This window comes from Anoplopoma fimbria, chromosome 19 (assembly GCF_027596085.1).
Source record: "Anoplopoma fimbria isolate UVic2021 breed Golden Eagle Sablefish chromosome 19, Afim_UVic_2022, whole genome shotgun sequence".
Classification (NCBI taxonomy): Eukaryota; Metazoa; Chordata; class Actinopteri; order Perciformes; family Anoplopomatidae; genus Anoplopoma; species Anoplopoma fimbria.
The window spans coordinates 28,128,662-28,151,581 of record NC_072467.1 but is presented as its reverse complement, the minus strand read 5'-3'; the positions used below and the strand labels follow the sequence as shown (position 1 = coordinate 28,151,581).

Genomic DNA, 22,920 nt, shown 5'->3' with positions numbered 1-22,920 from the left:
TCTTTACATTAATGTGAGTCACTTTATGTAAATTGTTCTATTTCAGACTAAGTAACATTTCTGTAACACTCACTTTAAACACGGCATAAGTCTGAACTGAAATGGGAACTTTGGAGCCAAAGAGGTAAAAAAGTATGTATTATATTATATATATAAAATGTATATATTTAACTTCATTAATGGATAAATAAATATCCAGCAAACACACTTCAGAGACAGAAAGTGAGCACATAGGAATTAAATAAAGTTTGTAAAGTGGGCATCCAAATCCTTTATCTGTTTCTATTTAAGTATTGACGTTGTGCTGTTGAGGTGGACTAGTTCCGTTTTACAATAGACACTCCAAAGCTTCCCCATTTTTAGTGGATTAGTCAACTAATTTATCGTTTTTGTCATAATAGACTGAGATTTCTTAATTTATTAGTTGTTTTTTAATGACTTTGCATGCTGAATGACTCCAAGGAACGTCTGAGCACATCTCTGGTAAACACCAGATTTAAAGTGGTGCTTCAGTGTGATTCCCTGTGCAGAAACTCCAAATTTTAAATTTAAAGTTAACTAAATAGCTTCTGTTTTGGTTTTGCTCGTTAAGTACGAGGATGTCCCTCGTTTTTAAATGATCCTAAACTTTGGAAAACCTCTGATTATACAAAGCTTTTCCAAAGTCTTCAACCTGGATTATGGATTAAAGGAATAATTGGTAGTTCTTGAGCTACTTGAAGAATTTCGCTGTCACTTCTGTTGATAAGAACATTTTGATATCCGTAGCAAAATGTTCCACCAGTCATGAGAGACTGATGTTTGCTGGTTTCTCTTTTGATTTGTGCGTCTTTCATTCTGTATTCGTGTCCCAGAACTAGCGACTCCATCACTGCTGGCCAAACTGCCCGTTAGTCCTCTGAGGTGAGGGGAGGCAGGGGTTTTGGTAATGCTTCCTCTGCTGCCGTGGCCTAAAAAACCTCCAACTGATGTTCTGCATGAGAGACAAATCCCATTTGTGTCCCCGTCAGTGGGGCTGGATGTCTCCCAGCTTAGCGTCAACTCTGACACCCGTCCAATAAGCACCTTAGTTCTGGCTGAGCGAGCACCGGCCCGGCCTCGGCGGTCCGGAGATGGATAAATAATAATAAGAGATTATCCAGCCAATGACTTATTTCATACGAGTATGTTGTGTAAAGTCGGACCAATCTGGGAGACTACGGTGGATGTTCATGGTCCCTGGAGGATTACTCCAGATGTCCTCAGTGACCATATAACGTCCTCATGATGAGGTCACATGGTACAACTCCCTTTAGTTAACACAGCGCCTAAATACACTTTTACTTAATTACAGAAACATCTTTCTTTTCTGATCTACTGTATCTGTTGTCAGATAGGGATGCAAATAATGATGATCTTTCATTAAAATGATAGTGGTGCAACAGATCATAAAAGTCACGGTTCGGATCAGCACATGAGAAAAAAGGAAGCAAATGTAACGATTAGAGATATCTGATCACGTTTATTATTTGCTGCTGATACTAATTACTGATCATTGATTATCCATATTGTTGTTTGTTTATAGCAGCTGCTCTACAAAGATCCACAGTTATTTGTTTTGCCACGGTCCAAAAAATAATTTCAATGCTCTAAAAGTCAGTATGAAAAATACTAAATGTTGTACTTTTACTTTGTTACAGTAATAATAACGTTACTAGCTCTCCTCCTGTTGGTTTAAACACAGGTCGGTTGTTTACGATGTAACATTATCAGAGACTAGAAAAGCAGAAATGATCCTGATCTCATATTTGACTGAATATTGGAGGATAACGATCATCAGTAAAGCCACTAGTATTTACTGTGCAGCAGCCTCTAGGACTCCTAACAGGCCCTTCCTCTGTACCGTTTTCCTCCCTGTGCCGTGTGTTCGAGCCCTTTATGTGCAGAAGTCTCTCTCGTCCTTAATGACGCTTTCATCTCTGGGCATTCTAATGAGAAAAGAAACACGGGTCTCTTTCATATTGATGATGGGATTCTGTAATTAGAGCTTCAGTTGTTTGGCAGCAGAGAAACCCAGCAGAGGACGGAGCCGTCTTGTTTATCTCGGTCGTCGGTTCTGTTCTCTGTGATGTTGTTGAGCAGAGAGACAAATAAGATCTGCAGACTTTCATCCAGATAAAAGCTCTGCAGAGGAGGCGGCGGCTGAACTCTGGCCCGGACGCCGCGGACCGTCCTGCTGGTAATTATGGGTAATCTGTGAGAAGAGTCCCGTGATACGAGGAGGGACAGTCTGGTACTCGAGGACGCAGGTGGAGGTGAACTTAAGGTCGCGGTCAGACTGTGACATTTACTGAACATCCTGGAGCTCTGGCCTTTCTACATCCTCCTCAGCACCAGGTCGGCTTCTTTTCACCGACTCCCACTCTGCTTCTTTTCCTTCACTGGGTACCAGCTCTATCTAGGTAGATCACAAATGTCCTTTTTTATTGTTCATTTTTTTCCCATGGAAACCCATTTCAGGCAGGAACAGAAAAAAATATTAACGTATTTATAAGATAGTTAGTAGTGTGATGAAAAACCTTGAAAAGCCATGGAATTAGACATTTTAGAAAAATAAATAAACCCAAAATTCGTAGAAATGAACTTGAACTTGCATTCTCTCTCCTGTCCAGCAGGGGGCGACTCCTCTGGTTGTATAGAAGTCTATGAGAAAATGACTCTACTTCTCTCTTGATTTATTCCCTCAGTAAACATTGTAAACATGAGTTTATGGTCTCAATCTCTAGTTTCAAGTCTTCTTCAATACAGCATGATGTTCATTTAGTAAATGATGCTCCATTTAGAGTCAAACAGACCATAAAGCAGGGGATGCTTGCTGTGACAGCCGTAATCCAAGATGGCGACGGTGAAATGGTCAAACTCAAGGCTTCATAACATCAGTCAACAAACCACTGGGTGAACGCATCATGAGACTCTGAAACCAGAGTTCATTATATGTCAGATATTACAGATGTTATCAGCCGAGCTGCTGTCCTCCCTCCTCAGGAACATCAGATTACTTCTCTGGTGTTTTTTTATTTTTATTATTAATATTATTAAATCCAACATAAATCAATCTGAGAGGAAATAAAAAGGCATGTAGCCAGACGGTGAGGTTTTCCCAACATCTCTAAAACACTCTATGAAATTGTTAATCAAATCAATCATTAACCAGATGAATCAAACAGTAAACTGACCACAGCACCTCTTCCTCTTCCTCTTCCTCTGAGCCACAGCTCTCACTCTCACTTTCTCGGGTCTCAAACTTATTTGTGGGTCAGGGCTTTTATCCGGCAAAGCCCAGAACTGCTGCCGAGGCAGAAGCAGGGCTGGTTTTTTGGGGGAGAAAATCTCTCAGCGGCCGGCCCCTAATCAGCGTGGCCCCCGCTGCTTCCTCCCCCGTGGATTTATCGGTTCTGGAAGGGCTTTGGAACTCCAACATTAGTCACCGGCTGAGATGGACTCCAGCCCAGAGAGCCAGAAATTCAATTCTAGCCAATCAGAGCAGAAGCACACCACAATGTCTCCGCTTGATGGCGGCCGATTTGCCGACCCGAGGTCTGCTCCGGGGGCTCTCCGCTCTCTGGATTTGATATTTATATCTCCCGTATCGGGCTCATCTGAATAAATTGGAAACGGTTAGTGGAATTGGGTTTGTTGAACTCCTGACGGATCTTTGAGGAGCTGCTTTTAGACGTAGAGAGGCCTCCTCGTCCTCAGAGCGCCGCTCTCCGACTCCACTCTGCTCTTCTTTCTTTATGGCGCCGACGTTAAAAGCAGCGCCTCTTATTTCTGCGGGTGTCGTGGTCTAATAACCCTCAATAAGTGTTTGTTTATGATAACCTGTCTAGTCTATTGGCACAGCTTGTTACAGAGCTGCTTCTGCATATCGGGAGCCAGCATGAATACCAATGGAGAGAGAGAGAGAGATATGCTGCATTAACTCGTTTGTCACTATGTCGACAATATTAATGCCTTTTCTGCAGACTTGATGAAGACGGTTTCCCCGGTGGAGCTCTCTTTAATGTGCTGGAGTGCAGTTGTCACCGCGTCGTAAACAAAGCAGCAGCTGATATAGAGACTGTAGTTACCACAACCTGCACAGAGACACAAGGTCTCCATGAGGCTCTTTATTACCTCTGATTCCAGACCGGCGTCACGTGAAGTAGTCACCAAATACACTCTGCTGGTTTCCTGCTCAGGGACACCAATTGTCTGTTTTTTGATGTTGCTCAGGAAGAAAATAACTCTAATGGAAAGTCAACATGAATTAAATGCATCCACACGACAAAGCAACAGTTAGAGCAAGTTACGAACTTTGTTATATCTAAAAAGACAACTATTTGTGGGCGGGAGGGGAAGTGTTCAACAACACGTTGTGGTTTTATGGTCGTGGGTTTGAGGTTTAATCCCAGCTGTTGGTTTTGTCGCCTAAAACTAAGTATTTCACCACATTTTCCTAAACATAGGAAGTTTATTTCAAAAGGACTTTATTCATGTTAAGAGCATGAATTGACGTGTTGCTGGACTTTTGTAGGAAAACACACGAAAATTAGGAGTAACTCTTTGTAGGATATCGTTCAAACCGTTGAGGAGACGTTGAGTTATCAGCGTCTTCAGAGAGTTGATGGTTACTGACAGTTTTTAAATTCCTTCCTGAAGTATCGAGTAATGCCTCTCTTTCTCGTCGGTCATGACCTGCAGCTCATTTGTCTTTTTTTCTCGCTCTATTGTTCTGCTACAAAAACATTTAAATTTGGATAATTGTATTTAGATGGAAAAAAGGCTGGTTGCAAGTGCAATTCATGACGCTATCAGTCCATTCTTTGTGAATTCACCCGTTTTTTTCGGCTTTTCTTCAGATAAAATAGGCAATGTGAAGAAGTTTTACAGGCTTAACAACCCCACCTGTTAAAATAATGAGAATAGTGGTTAGTTGTGGCCCTTAAAGCTGCTGTAAGTTGTCTCACTGCGGCTCCAGAAAGTTGTGGAGATACAAGTTTCCACCTGACAGCGGTGAAACTCTATGACGGCACTGTATTATTGATCAGATGGATTTTTAATTAAAAAACCCACAAAGCTAAATGTCGTTTTACGTGTCAGAAGCAGTGTGTTATATGATGTGGACTTTCAGCTAACAAGGTGAGGAAGTTGCTTTTCCCCTTCGGAGCGACTTTGATGTGCGACCTGCTGCGTCAGCCACAAGGTCTTAAAATGAGCCGACAGGAAACACGCTGTGTGTTTGAGCGCCGCGGGGCTCCAGAAAACGACTCGGCTGTAAAAAACTGAGCGGAAACCTTGAAGCTCTGATGATACACTTGTTCTCTTGTGAGGGGGAATTATGCGGCGGGGCTGTGTGGAGGTGTAATGGCAATATGTTCACGTCAGGATGGATTGTTATGCTAGAATAGATTTTCTGCTCCGGCGCCGGGAGGTTTCCTCCCTCCAGCACACGGCGGGAAACTGATGTCTAACAAAGCCCGGCGGAGGCAGATCACTGTGTTTAATAGGACGTAACGTACAGTGAGGCCTGTGTGTGTGTGTGTGTTCACTGTAAGTGTGTGTGTGTGTGTGTGTGTGTGTGTGTGTGTGTTCACTGTAAGTGTGTGTGTGTGTGTGTGTGTGGGGGGATGTCTACAACCAAAGTGTTTGAGACGCTGAGATCAGCAGTCTGCTGGTTTCCAGGTTCACGCCTCGCTAAAAGCAGCAGGAACAAACAATCAGGGCTCTGACTTTTAAAAGTGGTTGCCATAATGACTGTGATTATTATTAGTTACATAATCAAACTTTTGTAATCAGAAGAAAATAGGGCACGCACTAAGGCGCTTATGTTTTGTTGCAAACAAAATGTAAGGTCAGGAATCAAAAGTTTAACCGCCATAAACCAACCTCCACCATGCAGAGGAGGGATTCTAATTATCTGCATTCATCATAGTCAAGGACTAATTAATACCTTTTATAAAAGCTCTGTAAAGAAAGAAGTGAAGTATTAAATGTATTGTAAAGAAACAAGGTTTAATACCTTGTAAAATATTTGATTTGGCTGCAAAATATTTACTCAAATGTAGATTTATAAGACCTCCTGTTTCTAAAGCTTCTAAAGAAGAATCAACCTTCTTAGTCAAATCCTCAGACATGTAAATAGTGTTTTTTTATCTGTGAACTATATGTGACCGTCAAGAATGAAAACTAAGCGTAGCGAGTCCGTAATTTAAAAAATAGCACAAGCATTCTGACATTCTTCACTGCAATTCAAATTATACCATGAATTTTAATGGCATTTCTCAAGATTTAACAGGTTCCACAGGATTTCCTGAACAGACTTCTCCATACAGACAGACTCCACAGTATTCTATGTAAAGTTCATTCTCCATCTGATAGCCGACACCCCTGAACCGCTAACTAAACGGTTTCATTTTAAGAAATAAAAGCGGTGCTTTCCTTTAACTCAATGAGCTTTGGCGCTGGATTTTGAATCACCATCTCCATCCACTTCTAATATTGTGTTTTATTTTCTGTAGGCTTTGCTAAAAAGTGTGTGTGAGACATTCAACCCCAAGGTCAAAGTTCATGCATGTATGAGCTGATATTCGTTGTAAATAGTTTCACGTGTCCCTCTAAAGGCCGATCAGAAGACTCATTGATTCTGAATTGGAACGCTTTCAATATTAATTGGCCTGCTTCCTCGCCTGCTCTTAAATTGTCTCTGAACAGCTCAACAGTTTCCCTTCTGCGGCCATTTTAAATGAACAAATACACCGTAAACTAACATTTAGATTGAAACAAGTACAAAAATGTTGACCGTTGACTTCCCTGGTATGCACGTTTAAAAATGAGGTGAGATCGATGTTTTTATACTTCAGCCTGCAAAACAGATTTGTCTGAGAATTCTGATTTCTTTAGGGAGAGTTTCTGTAATCTCTTTATTTATTGTGTAAACTGGTTTCATGTGTGACGTTTAAGAAAACACACTGAATGTAGGCTTGAAACCTTTCTCAGTACAACAAAGTGGAAATTTATGTCATTTTATATTGATATTAGCATATTTAGTAGTACTCCATTACATCCTTTTGTAGATTTGCAGTCATGTTGTGCAGAGACGTCACATTATGGAGAAGTGAAACACAGATTAGCTTCTATTTTCCCTCCTAAAGGCTCCTCGTCTGCAGTGATGGACACTTCTGACTACAGATGGAGGAAAGTGTTCAGAGAGAGTTCAGCGTGAATCTGATGATGTTTCATGTGACTGTGATGTGGAGGTAATAATAAGCTTCAGCAGCAGATCTCCAGAGTGAGGACGCTGGACGTCCACACCGGGCTGTCAGCTGTTTGCTGAAGGCAGCGGTGCATTGCCGCCGCCGCCGCTGCCGGCCGGTCAGTCATTTCACGCCTGTCTGGGCTTCCTGGAGCGCCGTGAAAAAAGCCAAGCGGATGAAAAAACATTGGCAGGGGAGAACCGGCTCGGTTTAATGTGTTTTCAGTGTCCAATCCACAAACCGGTGCTGGAAACTGACAGGAAGAGGAAAATGTATTTTGTGTGACGGCCCGGTTCCTGCATGTTGTAGTTAATCGGCTCGTGTTTGATGAAACTCTACATGTGTTAGACTGATGAATGGAACAATATGTCCTTTTATAGGACAGGGGTGTTATCCAGTCATGTCTGGTGCAGTGTGATTGGTTGTATCGGCCTTTATCTAACAGATTAATACGAGTTTGAACATTTTTTTCCAATAAAACCCATAATATTGGTATTAAAGCTGCAATTGGTGATCTTCAGAAACAATCAAGCAAACAGATATCAATAAAGGTTATTCTAACGTAGTGTCATCAACTCGTTTCCTTTCCTGTGTGTCGTCATTGGCTCCGATTGATGACGTCTTCCTGTTTTTCTTTTGTCCAGGTGATGGCTCAGCAGGCGACGGCGGGGCGGCGCTACCTGCGGGCGTTCGTCAGCGGTTTCTTCGTGGCCGTTCCCGTCACGGTTACCGTCCTGGACCGGCTCGCCTACGTAGCTCGAGTGGAGGGAGCGTCGATGCAGGTGAGACGATTCATCCACCAATCATGGCGGACTCCACCTCCTATGTAGATATGAAGGGTTCATTCGAAGCTAACAAATACACAATATTTAGTTTCATTGATTGAACGCGAATGAAAACATAGATGCGGAAGTGTCTTAAAACCTGCATTCTCTCTAATGTCCATCAGGGGGCGACTCCTCCGGTTTCAAAAATAAATCAGAATGTACACTGATTGACAGGTCTCTACCAGAGACGTATACGGCGTCTCTACGTCACTCCTCCTCAGTCCAAATATGGTCACTTCTGCAGTAATGAATACTTAATGGACAGTCTTAAGGACTAGATGTGTTGAACGAAGCGGGTCCTTCCTGTTTCACCGCTGCACACAAAGTCGGCGTCTTCTTGTATAAGTGGTAACCCATGGTTACAGGTGTCCATGTTGGAGAAGAATCCTCTCCATGCATGGCCTCCTTTCACAGTAAACAACTTCCACTCTTCCCATTGAGAGGCACAGATGTAGAAAAAACAGAAAAACAAAACAAAGTGCCTGTTGGGTTTTGACCGAGTTGCTTTCCTGTCTTGCAGCTCATTATACCGATGTGTGTGATGCATTATGCATAAAACAATCTGCTCTCTATTTTTAATGAGCATGAATATTAAAACAGCATGTAGCCTCTTTGGTGTGTGTTGTATATTCATGTAGCGGTGTACGTCGGGTCACGGCGCCGACCTCTGCGAGAAGAGTTTGAGATCAGAATCCTCCAAAATCTCAGAAATGATGTACTTCATCATTTTAGAGCAGGAACTGGTCGACTAAATGAGATGTTTTCCTTCTGACTTTGTTTCCCTCGCATCCCCTGTGATTCAGTTTGATTAATAAACAAACACGCTACCACAATATTCACGTCTACAAGACAGACTGTAATGGTTACATCTCAGCTCTTTATTCTCCGTCTGACTGAATAATATGTTGCTGTTATTAAAAAGATGAAAACACGATGAAAACACGATGACCCCGACAGGAACAGCGTCTCGTCTGCTGCCGGCCGCTATAATATTCACACACTGTCTGCCGGGTGAACGATCTGGTGATCCTGATTAAGGCTTCGTTCAAGGCTCCTCTGAAGAGTCACAGATGCAGTGAAAGAGATTTAATGTTGTGTATCTTTATTTAAACACATTAACAGAGTAAAAAACACAGCACTAAGGTAGTATGGTTGGGTGTCACTTAGTTGTGTAAAGGACTGTAGTTGATCCATGATCCGTACAAATTCTCCCCACACATTTCGACAATGTGACACACGGGTTAATGACACAGTTTACCGTTAACCATCACAGTGTAAATAAAGTTTTACTGACGATCGTTATCCTCCAATATTCAGTAAAATATGAGATCAGGACTTCATTTATGCTTTTCTAGTCTCTGATAATGTTACATTGTGAACAACCAATCTGTGTTTAAACCAACAGGAGGAGAGCTAGTAACGCCAGCAGCACCGCTAACGGCATCATTAAAACTATGAATGACTAGATCTGTTTTAATCCATAAAAAAACCCAATCTTTTATTCCTTATCATTTGAATTGTGTGTTTTTATGAAGAAGAAAAAACACTAAATGACTATAACAAAGTAGTTTTCTAATGGTTATTCAGACTTCAGAAAAAAGATTTTTGGGACAGTGACAAATAAAATGCTCTGCATCCTTGTAGACCAGCAGCTATAATCAAACAACAAAAGTGATCTGTATCTGCCAATATTGATCATCAATGATCAATAATTAGTATTGGCAGCAAAAAAAACCTGTTAAACATTAAAGGTATTAGTTAGAGAACTTCTGAGGTGTTGTCAGGTTGATTTCGTTTCCTTTGGACATCTTTAACGCAGTACGTTGAGATTATTCTGCAGCTGAAGTTCAGACCGGCTGCTTGTTTTTCAGCAACAGAAACACACACACAGAAACACACACGCAGAACACAGAAACACACACACAGAAACACACACACACAGAAACACACACAGAGAAACACACACACAGAAACACACACACAGAAACACACACAGAAACACACAAACACACACACAGAAACACACACAGAAACACACAGAAACACACACACAGAAACACAGAGATGTGTGTGTGTTTGAGCGTTGCCTCATCCTTTTTGCAGTGCTTGGTTTGTTGTCATGGAAACAGTGTTATCTGAACTCCCCGAGGAACGGAAGGTTATGAATATGAACTGTTTCATGTTCTTAATTTATGTCAGAAAAACAGACAAGCATACGTGATCAAGCAAATTATAATTTACCCAAAAAGTTCATGAACTGGAGCTGTACAAACTAAACTGTGAGTGTGTTTATTAGAATGTATTGAATTAATCATCCGTCTTTGGATATATATTGTTAATAATATATTTTGAATAAATGGATTGTCTTTATTCACTGCTGCATATCTGACTAAACTCAAACTTAAAGACGCAGTGTTTTCTGTTTGTGGCTGCATTATTACATTAAATAAAGATTAATTTAGCTGTGAATCATCACGTATTTTGGATCTCTTGATTTAAAATCCAGTCCCGTGAGTTTGAACAATGCTTGGCTCTGCAGCATGAATACTTCATGATGAGCCCACAGGTGGGTCAAACAGAGTTCAGGAGGTTAATTTTCACTAATACAAAGGTCACAACACACTGGAATAAGTTGTTTATTTATACTGTCTCTGCATGAACTTTTCACTCGAAGAAGAACTCGTAGTTTCCTAAACTTCTTATTAACGGCTGCAAAAACAAAAATGAATAATCGGACAATCTGCTGCAGCCGAACTGTCGCACCTTCACATCTTCTCAGGAGCTCCAGAAACAATCCAGCATGTAATATGGAGCAATATGACGGAGCCGATGAAGTATCCGACTCTTAACTGATAAACTCGCAGGCTGACGGATATTTATTTTTGGGGCCCGACAGATAAGAGATATCCTGTCAAATATTTCCCCCGGCAGGCGTGAAATGGCCGTCGCACATCCTGTTTTTAAATGACACGCTCGCCGTTGTGAGCGAGCTTCATCACGCGTGGATCCTCCGACGTTAGGAGACTCAAACAGAGTTTTATGAGTAATGACTTTGTCGTCGTCGAGGACGGAAGCAGAGACGAGCGTGTGATTGAGCTGTCAGGGAGGACATGGTTGTTTGGAGTTTTGTTTTCTTTGAGCAATAAAGGAGATGGATGACCAGCCAATCCAAAACTAAATAATGAGAGGAAAGAAAAAACATAGTTTGAAGTTTTTGCAGATGTTAACAGTTTTTTTACAGAAACTGTGTACTTAAATAATTTAATTACTTGACAGTAGAGCCTGACCAAAAATCAGATTATGAAACACACGTTTTCCACTCATGGATTGCCTTTTAAAAGCAATTCTCCAGGCTCTGCCCGTAATTTTTTATTGAAATAAACTGAATCCAGCGTCTTCCTGGAAATTTCTTTTAAAATGGTCATAAATTCTATTTGCTTAGTTAACTTATTAGTTAATGGGCTTACATATGAATCATGTTTGTTCATTTTTAAAGGCAAGATTTACATTATAGAGACCTAAATTGACAAAAACATACAATAGTTATATTCACCATAATGATATCGTCGGCTAACTGGAGCAGAAATCCTGCAGCAGTGAGGAGCTGACACAATATATATCACCATGTTAAATCATACAGCGGTGTTGTTTTCACCTGCTTCTATTTCACATGGTTGCATGGAGTTTGAGTTTAATTCTAATTCTGTCTGTTTTTTGGGGGAGAAAATGTTCCTGAGGTGCCAGTGAAGCGTTTTACAATCCATAAATCAGCACATAACTTTTGATTGAAAAACCATAAGGGACCTCGTTAAGGTGTGTGATGATTCCTGGTAAAAAAAAAAAAAAAAAACGAGTCACCAGGTTTGAGGAGAGGCTTCACAAACGAACAGGAGACGTTCCGAGGCTGAGAAGAACTAATGAGCAGGAGAAATGTCTGGTTTTAAATTGGGTGGAATAACATGCTTCATTATTTTAATACAGTGTCTAACATTGCAGAGTTCAAATACATTTTTTTCATGTAACATTAACAGAATTTCATCATCTCTAAAAATCCATTCTACAAACTAACATTCAGGTCGACAAGCTCCCTAAAAAACTTCAGGTGGAGCTCCGTTAAAGGCATTTTTATTAATATTATTAATGTGTGGATTCATGTGTTTGGCATATAAATGTAGTTGTAGGGTAGACTCGAACTCAATGTATGTGGAAACCAAGGATAACTTAAATGAATAATTAATCAAAGTGAACAGGGCCTCAACAAGTGCAGACTTAAAGTCGGTAAGATTCAAAACTTGCTCCATGAAAGTCTGTAAAAATGTCAAGGCTTCTATCCAGCAGTTGTTCATTTTCTTCTCTAGCGTTAGCAGCTACACGACTAGTGCGTTAACAGCTACACAGCTAATGAGTTCGTAGCTTCACGGCTATTGCATTAGCAGCCACACGTCTAGCGTGTTAGCAGCCACATGTCCAGTGTTAGCAGCAGCCACATGTTAGCAGCCACATGTCTAGCAGTTACATGTCCAGTGTGTTAGCAGCCACAGGTCCAGCGTGTTAGCAGCCACACGTCTAGCGTGTTAGCAGTCACACGTCTAGCGTGTTAGCAGCCACACGTCTAGCGTGTTAGCAGCCACACGTCTAGCAGCCACATGTCTAGTGTGTTAGCAGCTACATGTCTAGCGTGTTAGCAGCCACATGTCTAGCGTGTTAGCAGCTACATGTCTAGCGTGTTAGCAGCTTCACTTCTACTGTGGACGTAGGGACCTACCTATTTTCAGACTGTTTAGTTCGGCTCTATTACAGCGACTCACCACCTCATGACTTTTTACTCACTGCCTCTGTTCACATTGTGTGATATCCCTGTACACAGTGTGTTTATGAGTGGGTTTATTGCTTTATATAAACTGTATTATTGTTCCTGCAGCCCTTCCTGAACCCAGAGGGCGGGTCTGACTGTGACGTCGTCCTGTTGAACCGTTGGAGTGTGAGGAACTACGAAGTCCAACGAGGCGACATCGTCTCCGTCATGTGAGTGACTTGTTAAGAAACTTCTCTACAAAACATTGTGTGTGCAATAAGAATAGTGATTTAAAAAAATTACCCTAATACACTGAGGTCCACTATCATTCAACAAATAAGAACAAACAATAATACGACCAAAATACTGCATTAAACGTATTTGTTACAACAGGAATAGTTTTAAATCATTTTATTCTTTTTTTACACTTTTTTTTACACAAGAAAATCATCTTTATTTTAACATCTGCACTGTTTCCCGGCACCATGACATTTAAATGACCTGCATTATGGACAGAAAGGCTAAAAGCTGTTCTACATCATTTGTATTTTTATTTATTTATGAATCTCAAACCGTCTATCTACCGTCGATGGATTTAAAATGTGTTATTCAAGTGTCATTATTCATGCAGATCAAGCACTTCTCTCTGAGGCCATGGTGCAAAAAAAATGAGCATGAACAACATAACAAAATATACAACAGACAAAGCAGTTAACCATTCATTAAAATGCAGCTGCACAAACTATACAGAGTATAAGATTAAAATCAGCTGAAGTATTTTGACAGTAATAACGTGGCCCATTATTTGTCTATATTTCGCTCTTTTGAAATGACAACTGCTTTTGAAAGCTCACTTCTCTGGGAACAATGAGACCGGCTGCAGTGAGATGAGTAATTCATGTAAATGATATAAATTCTCTTGTCAAACTGTCAAAACCGAGCAGTTGGTCTGGCAGCGATATTTCAGTACTTTCAAAGCTCAGAGAGCCAGAATCTCATTTTGGAGAGAAGGTAAGTTCTCAGACGCTCCGTGTTATTTTTGTTCTGGTGTTTTAACTTCTCTTGATTTTGTTAATAAAACTTTTGGATGCTTCATGACTTCAAGTTGCACTGTGTTGCACAAGAAAACAAGTTAATTTATTTGGTTTCAACTTTCAGCGGATCAGAAGCTTGTGAAATATTAAGATATATGTAAAGTTATGTTTGACATATCTGAGCAGAGACTGGTGAGCTGCAGGGATATTTCAGCACAGCAGCCTGACGTTGGATCGGGCTAACCCAGAAACACTGGATTTAGTCCAGAAGTTCATGAGCAAACACCCACTGAGACAAAGAACGAGTGAGAGCCGCTGCTCGGCGAGCTAACCCAGCAGAGCAAAGGCTAATAGTACAAAGGCTAATAGCTCAAAGGCTAACCCAGTAGCACAAAGGCTAACACAGTAGCACAAAGGCTAACCCAGTAGCTCAAAGGCTAAGCTCAAAGGCTAACCCAGTAGCTCAAAGGCTAACCCAGTAGCACAAAGGCTAACCCAGTAGCTCAAAGGCTAACCCAGTAGCACAAAGAAGGCCATTCAAGCTGAAATCCCAACAGGTACTTTTGTGACAGCTGTTTTGCTTGTGTTTATGATTGTGTATTTATTATCATATTACCCATCTGAGATCAATGGGGGATATGTGGACGACAGACAAACAGACGGACAGAGATTGCATTCTTTATAGTTTAATTCTTTCCAATAGGGATAGTGGCGTTGGAAGCCATTGCGGCGAACACTGGTACATAATTCTACATCACACATCCAATGGAATTCTGTTATAACAAGGAGGCAGATGTTATAATGGAAGCGACTTTAATGTAGATTAGAGTGAAGGAGAAGTTATTTTTGTATAGTTCTACGCTCTGATTCTTGCAAGACTTGAATGAAAAACCTCAAGCATGAGAGAACAAAGTACCAGGTAATAAAATGAACATTATGATTGTCTTCAGCTGCTCAGTGGGATTATATTCTGCTCGTACTCACTTAAACTATTCCTGCAACTAAAAACAAACGTCTGAACCTCCAGAATAAGAGCACAGGTGTTCTGTGGGACAAAACAGTTTTTTTTTGGTAATTTAAAAAGCAGCCTCACTGCTCCGACTGTGACACGGTGCAGATTGTGTTTGGCCGTGTGGAAGTCATCTGATATCACAAAGCGACAGCAGCTGTGAGCTGAACATGAACACGATGGTGGAACTCAGAGTCCAACGGTACAGAACAGCATCATGGACTCACAACGAGACGTCAACGCTCAGTTTTTTTTATCGGTCTGAACGCGACTTCGAAGCCTCTCGGTTGTCCGTCTGCGGTTCCACTGACGTCTCCGTTCCTGTGAAAGTCACACACAATGATTCAAACCGGAGACGCTGCGGCTGCGACCGGCAAAAGTGAGATTTCACACGTGGAAATAGACAGATCTGACTGCTGTACCGAGCTGTTTGATAGTGCAAGGCCTTTATTTATTTCTTTTTTTGCTGCACAGGCTGGCTACAGGAGGACAAACCATAGACTGTATATAAGAAGTGAACATAGTCATTGTGATGTTTTGAAGCATCGAGTTCGGTGATTTCGCCATCGCCATCTTGGATTACGACCGTCGCCATGTTGTTTTCTGCGGAACCAATGTACAGAAGTGACCATATTTCATTGTGACCGCTCTGCCTGCTGTTGGACTGATCGTAGTTAGATACAGATGATTGTTTCTGAGTGGATTTTTTACATTCACAGAGCTCATGTCACCTAGAAACAGCAGCTCAGAGAAACAGATGTTCGTCTGCTGTCGCTGAGATCCTTGACTCAAAGCAGACAGCAACGGGCCGCCGTAGAGGAATGAAGCCCGGCTGCTTTTGAAGCTTTCCACGGCTGCTGAGTTTTCAATGAATATTCATAGACTGTGAAACTTCACCACCACATCCCCTGCTGATCGGAGATGGCTGTCATCAAACCCTTTTAACATAAAAACCAAGCGAGCCAGGAGGAGCGCGGGACTCCATTCATGTCTTTCCTTTATAAACCGAGGAGAAAACATTTCCCTCCACGTCCCGGAGAAAATTATGTTTTGCAGAAAACTGCGTTCAGAGGCAAATGGTTCTGTTCACAGACGAACATAAAAATCAATCAGGTTGGTAATGGTCTGCGTTGGGAGCATGACAAACACCCGTAGCAGCGCTGAGCTCTCCGTACAGACGCTCACAATTATTTCCCCCTCGCCAGCACGCACCGACGAGAGGCGTTCTGTAAATAAGATATTACTCCACGGACTGCTGTATTCCCTTGAACAATTTTCCTTTTAAAATGAGGGCCAATTATAAGCAGGAGTTAGTCCCCCCCCTCCTCCTGCAGTGCAGCCGTATCGCATTTGAAATTTAAATCCGAGGCGATATTCCTGGCAGATGATAGATGCGGCTTTATGAGGGATTTTAACTAAATCCCCGGCGAGGAGGCGAGTCGATACAGATCTGTTTCTCGTGTGGAGGACCGAGCTATCTGTTGCTTTGAGGACAGAAATCCCTCTTCTTCAAAGGGCTGCCAGGTAAACAGGTGGCGTTAAGATAGACAAACAGAGGGCGAGGGTGCACGGAGCTGATAATGCCACAAGGACGGCGGCCTGAATCTAAATGTCAGAGTGTTCCAGCGCTCAGATAAACTTTACAGAACCAGAGTCTTTGCTCTATATGCTCAGTGGCTATCCAGCTGTGTGGCTATCCAGCTGTGTGGATAATTTACCTCCAATAGAGGAAGGACGACTCCTCTTCAGCCACAACACCAGAGATAAATGTGAGCAGCTCAGTTTGGGTTAAATAACCGCTCAGAGCTGGTGTCCTGCATTCAGCGCTGCCAGGAATTAGACGTCCAGAAAACGTATTCTTCCTGTCGAAACAAAACAGAGAGAGGCCTCCATTTAGCGGTAATTATGGAGGTGGGTTTGTCCCAAGCGGCAACCTCTGAAAGTGAAGTCGCTGCTTCATGTGTTAAAGCTGCATTCTCTCTCCTGTCCAGCAGGGGGCGACTCCTCTGGTTGTATAGAAGTCTATGAGAAAATGACTCTACTTCTCTCTTGATTTATTCCCTCAGTAAACATTGTAAACATGAGTTTATGGTCTCAATCTCTAGTTTCAAGTCTTCTTCAATACAGCATGATGTTCATTTAGTAAATGATGCTCCATTTAGAGTCAAACAGACCATAAAGCAGGGGATGCTTTAGGGCGGGGCTACACACTGATTGACAGGTCCACACCAGAGACGTATACGGCGTCTCTACGTCACTCCTCCTCAGTCCAGATACGATCACTTCGCTTTATTGGTTGCAAAAAACCAACACGGCAATGCCTGTAATCCAAGATGCCCACGGCAAAGTCGCCGAACCTGATGCTTCATAACTTCAGTCCACAAACCAATGGCTGACGTTACAATGACTACGTCCACTTCTTATATACACTCTTTTGTAGTAACTTACGTAAATTGTTAGTAGATAATAAACACTGATATTTAAAATTGATTGAAGGTTTTTATGAGGACATCTACACGACTGAGGGTCACCAGTTAACACGGTCACTGGTTAAACTGAAACACTAATCTAACTTGACAAAGACGATCCTGAAGTGTTCTGGTAATTGAAGTTGGATGAATTCACACAGCTTCCTGCTTTTCAACACTTTATGGCCAACGTAGTCAATCAATTGCACACGAGTTATAATCTCACATGCATTTTCTTGGCTGAGCTTCTTTAGATGTTGATCAATTTTAAGTGTTGATAGAAATGACGACCTGCTGTGTAGATTCGTTGTGAGCCAAACCTTTGTCTCCGACTTCTTTAGGAACATATCAACGTGAATGTAATGTGATTACATGGTTAATCGAGAAAGTATACGCTAGACTGCTGCAGGTTTCAGCTCAAACAGCTTTCAGGTTCAGTGCTAAAAATCTCCTATATTCAAATCTTCCTGTCATCATTCAGTGAGCTTGTTTTCATCCCTCCAACAATTAATTTTAATAACTAGTGTCATTTCAGTGCATTACAAACACACTTCTTCTTGTTATTTTTCTCTTATTCAATGGCTCCTTCTCTTACGTCTCCAGAGATCAAGACAGACGACAAAACCTCATGTTTTCATGTTTTCTGTTTTCATGTTTTGTTGTTTTGTTGAGTAGATTTTTCACAAATACTAAAACACACTTGGGGGGGAACAAAGAGGAAATGAAGTACAAACTGTTCAGGTGAGGAAACATAAAAAGCCTGAGGGGTTTCTAAAAACATCTCAACCTGAACGAGACGACAAACAGAGACGCAAATGACGAGAGAAGAAACAGCAATGCAGAAATAACGAGAGGAAGCGAGAGGAATGAAATAAATGAGCTCCGTGTTTGAGGGTAGGGAGTGCATGTTGGCTAATGGAGTTATGATTTGTTCCGTTTCTTTGAATGTATGATGTAGCTCAGATAACAAATTACTTTTTTGTTGCATTCTGTCGAAGAATGGACATTCGTCTAAAGGTTTTGATGGATAAATACATCTCGAGGTTTCTCATCATGTTTTATGATGACACAGTGGTGAGAAATGAAGGATTTAAAGAGAACTCCCATCAGCCTAAAACCATTCACAGTAGTGAGTCTTTCATGCTGGGAATCAGACTACATAACAACTAGTTTCTGGTTTTATCTTGTGTATTGTTGTACAGTTTAAAACAACCAATGAAGCATTTGGATGGGAAGCGGTGGACTTTTACGCCACACAAGTCATGAAAGGTGGAAAAGTCTGACTCTGGAGTCACGTAATCAGAAACCGAGAACATTTTGAAAGTGTTGTGTAGTCTAATCCTGTCGAATGTGGATCGTCTGGTATTGGTTCCAGTGAAATGATCGTTTATTGACAAAGTTGGATCTGGTTTTGTATTTCTTGCCTTTCCTGTCCTTGACAGAAGCAATAGAGTCACAATTTAAGCAACGTATCTTCATACAAGTTTGTACGAAAAGTTATTTTATTTTTCATGCATTTTCCATGCAGAAAAACCCCCACAATGTTTAGGCAACAAACCAACTTAGTTAGGTTTAGGAAAAGACCAAGAATTGGGTTGACATAACTATGGAAGTGGCCTTACTTTGGTACGAAAGTGACGTAACAAATCAGTAAACATTTGTTTTAACTTTGAGAGTAGTGTTCGCTAGTCCGGAAGTTTTGTTACAAATAGGTCAACATTTGGGTTACATTAACTTTGAAACTATTGTTAGGTAAGTAGGGAAGTTAATTGACATATAAGTCAACGTTAGGGCTAAAATAACTAGGCAAGCAACGTTAGTTAAGTACAGAAGTTACAGAAACAACTGACTGATCTAAACATGGGAACTTGTTGTTTTTCCATTAAAGGCAGATTTAAAATGCTTTAAAGCAGACAAAGGCATTCAAATAAAAGTGAAATTACATTTAAAGGGAGACAAAATGGAGACTACATTTATAATATACTTGATTAAAAACCAAAACGTCAAAGCGTCCTTCCATCAGCAGTCACACTGAGCACACCTTCATGCAGCACGATCACACAGCTTCGGTCACAGTTTCTCACATGGTTTGATCTGCTGTCGTGCGTCAGACGGCGGCACGCTTCACGGCGAGCTGGAGAACGAGCGAAACGAGCCGTGGCGTCTACTTTTTTATATATTTATATCTGGTCCGATTCCTGTTCAGCAGAGCAGGAAATGAAGTATTCACATCTTCCTGCAGTCAAGATTTTACGGCCTCGCCGATCGCTAATTAGCTGTTAAATAATCAGGTGTAGTGAGTAAAGCAGAGAGAAGAAGGACCGTGTCACTTTTATTTACCAGAAGAGCATTGAGATTTAACTGAGTCCTCACTGCATGGGACTGAGTGTCATCTGTTTGTCATAATGAGGACATATCTGCATTGTGAGGATATTTCTTAGATTGCATTATGTCAATTTAGGTGCTTACAAGTATAGAAAGCTATACCATGCATACCGAGGCTCTTCTGTCATGTGATTTTTTTATTTATTTATTTTATGATACTTGCAGGTAATGTTGGGAATTAAGAGGACATGATTCTCTACTAGAGACGTAGATGATGTCTCTACGTCACTCCTCCACAGTCCAAATATGGTCACTTCCTGTTCACTGGTTGCATAAAAAACAACATGGCCATGACCAAAATGCCATACTGTAGGCTTTAAAACCTCTGTCCACAAACCAATGAGTGATGTCATGATGACTTCCTCCACTTCTTATATACAGTCTATGATTTATAGCCAGGTTTAGGAGTCATAGTTTGGTGAATTCAGTACAGAAATGGATACATAATGATTAGAGTCTTTCCATTTATTTTGAACAGACAGTCGTCCAAGTGTCAAAGATGTGCTGGGGTCACATTTAGTCCACTAGCAACCTTGGTCAACTATTTTTATTATAAAAATAAGGAACATTTCAAAAACTCAACACGGCTCTCTTTTTGTTGTGGTTTTAGCTGACTGGAAACCAGACTGTTTCTCTCAGCTCTGCCGAACAGCGTGGCTAAAAGCTTCCTGGTGGAACTTGAAATTGTGAACTTTAGTTCTGCACTACATGCATCAGTCTACATACTGTGTCCTGCATGCAGCTGCACCAATAAACACATTGTTGAAGCCGAAACCCACAGAAAATTCTTGTAGTGTTTACATTACAAATAACTCTTTAGCTGAAACTCATTTCTGCCAGCGTTTATAGCTTTACTAACATGAATTGTCATTTTGTAATTTGGAGGTTTTATAATGAGGAATACATTTCAGGCTTCAAAAGGTCAGAACTTTGGCTCCACTGGTTCCACTTTGAAATGAGCAGTTAAAAAGCTTTAAACAAGAGCAGGACAAATTTGAGAGCGCAAATTGTCAACACAGAATTATGGGAAAGAAAGTTTGGATTACAGGATTATTAGGGAGTGCATAATAACCAGAAGGATTGATTGACTCAGTCATTAACTGGAGAATATTTATCATCTGACTGTATGTATGGAGTATATGGCAGCGTGTAACAATCATATGTGGGAATATAAAGGGGAACATAAATTCACGCTAAATGTATATTTAGGTCATATTTACATTAACGAGATGGAGTTATTATTTCTCTCAGTACAATCTCTAATTATAGCACAGATGGGAGAGAAAATTACAGAATCCCTAATCTATAAGTCTACGCGTGGAATTCATGCGGGGGTCTGAAACTAATTTCCATTAATTTGGTATTAAAGCTTCACTAATTAAAAAGGGCTGCAGAGGCTTCAGACTTAAAGACGGAGCAACACGCCTGAGCCTTCCAGCAGCTTTTTCAGTTCAGACGCCACAGTGAGGGAGACATACTGGTGTGTTTACTGGTGTCAATGGTAAATGGACTTTGCTATATTTATATAGAGCTTTTCTAGTGCGCTAACTAGTTAACTGGTCCTGAATCAGTCTCAGTCTAGTCCTGATCCTCTATAGACCTCCATCAGTAAACCAGACCATCAGAGAGAAGATCGTCTGTTTCTATAAAGTTATTCTTAAAGCTCGTCATCGGAGCCACCGGGTCGGATTCTGGAGAAACCAGATGAAATCATGAAGGTTCCCCAGAAACTCCTTCAGCTCAGACTCCAACGGGGCCTGCATGTCTATACCAAGGTCACCTTCTAAGTTAAGCGTGTTAGCATGCTAACATTGGCTAATTAGCATTTAACACAAAGTACAGCTGAGGATCAGAGTTATTAGAATTCCTCTTGAAAGGGGCCGGGGAATGTCTAAACCAAATTTCACAACAATCGAAAGTTCACTGACTCTGGTAATGGATCTCCAGAGTTATTAGAAAACATCATCTGGGAACCATGAATGTCTGAACAAACTTTTGTTCCAATCCATCTAGTAGATATTGAGATTTTTCACCCTGACATCGATTGGATGGATGGCCATGAAATCTTTTAGGGACGTTCATGTTCCCCAGAAGATGAACCCTATCAACTTTAGTGATCATCTGACTTTTCCTGTAGAGCCACCATAAGGACAAAATTGATTCTTAATGAAATATTTTGTAAACTATTGGTTTGATTGTGATAAAATCTGATCCAGACATTCATGTTCCCCTCAGGATGAACTGTATTACACACTTATTCATTCATACTATTGAAGTAATTCTAAAACACTTTGTTTAATGAATGAGGTAACCTCATTTGTCTCTCTTGCTACCTCTCTGCCCTGATGCATGCTGGGTGACAGGATGTGTAGTGGTGGTACGATCACGGTGGATCAGTCGTTCCTCTTCGGGGATTCTCCTCCTTCCTCGTACCGACATCAAAGCAGGACGTTCTGCCGCACACGCAGATCTGGGAATTACCTCCACGCGTAAGGTTTCCTCGTCCGTCCGTTTAGCGGCGGATCCCTGCTTCCCACCGCCGTCAGCCCGGTGACATATTGAGAACACGATGAGGGCTGCTCGTTAACGATGGAGGGAGGAACAAATTTAAAGGCTGCAGGTGGAGCAAAAAAAAAGAAAAAGAAACTCTTTCCACTTCAGTCAGGAGGCAGTTTTATAGGTTCAGACATGAATACACACATTTATTACTTTGATAGTTATGTGTGGAACTTATTTTGGACACAATAAGTTCAAGAGGTTTTTACATAATATGTTGTTTTGAAAAGATTGACCTGAGAAACTACATAATTGGTTATTTACATTTGTATAAATGACCTACAGCTAACGTTACTGTTGCCATCTTGTGCAGATATCTTCAGTTTGTGGTACGAGATGATGGTCTGGAGTCCAACAACAAGATTCTCACGGTTCTTCCATCCCCTCTCCCCAACAGTCCTGTTAGCTTAACAAAGTCATTTTAATTATTCAGATCTAAACCATAGCTGTGGTCCATTAGATCAAAGATGAGGACTTGTTGGACTAATATTACAAATTATTTATTCATGATTGCAGACTTAGAAAATGGCCTATTTCCCTGTTTGCCTGCAGAAGCTGTGTTGTGACCTGTG

The 22,920-nt window shown here is 41.1% G+C and overlaps 1 protein-coding gene across 1 annotated transcript in view; it reads left to right on the top strand.

The window, feature by feature from the left end:
• The window catches only part of immp2l (inner mitochondrial membrane peptidase subunit 2), a 115,133-nt gene that overhangs the window by 2,168 nt on the left and 90,045 nt on the right, over nt 1-22,920 (top strand). The window contains exons 2-3 of the mRNA XM_054620018.1: nt 7,919-8,056; nt 13,023-13,126. Of these exons, the coding sequence (XP_054475993.1) occupies nt 7,922-8,056; nt 13,023-13,126 (239 nt within the window). The 5' untranslated portion in view covers nt 7,919-7,921. The remainder of the gene's footprint in view (nt 1-7,918; nt 8,057-13,022; nt 13,127-22,920) is intronic.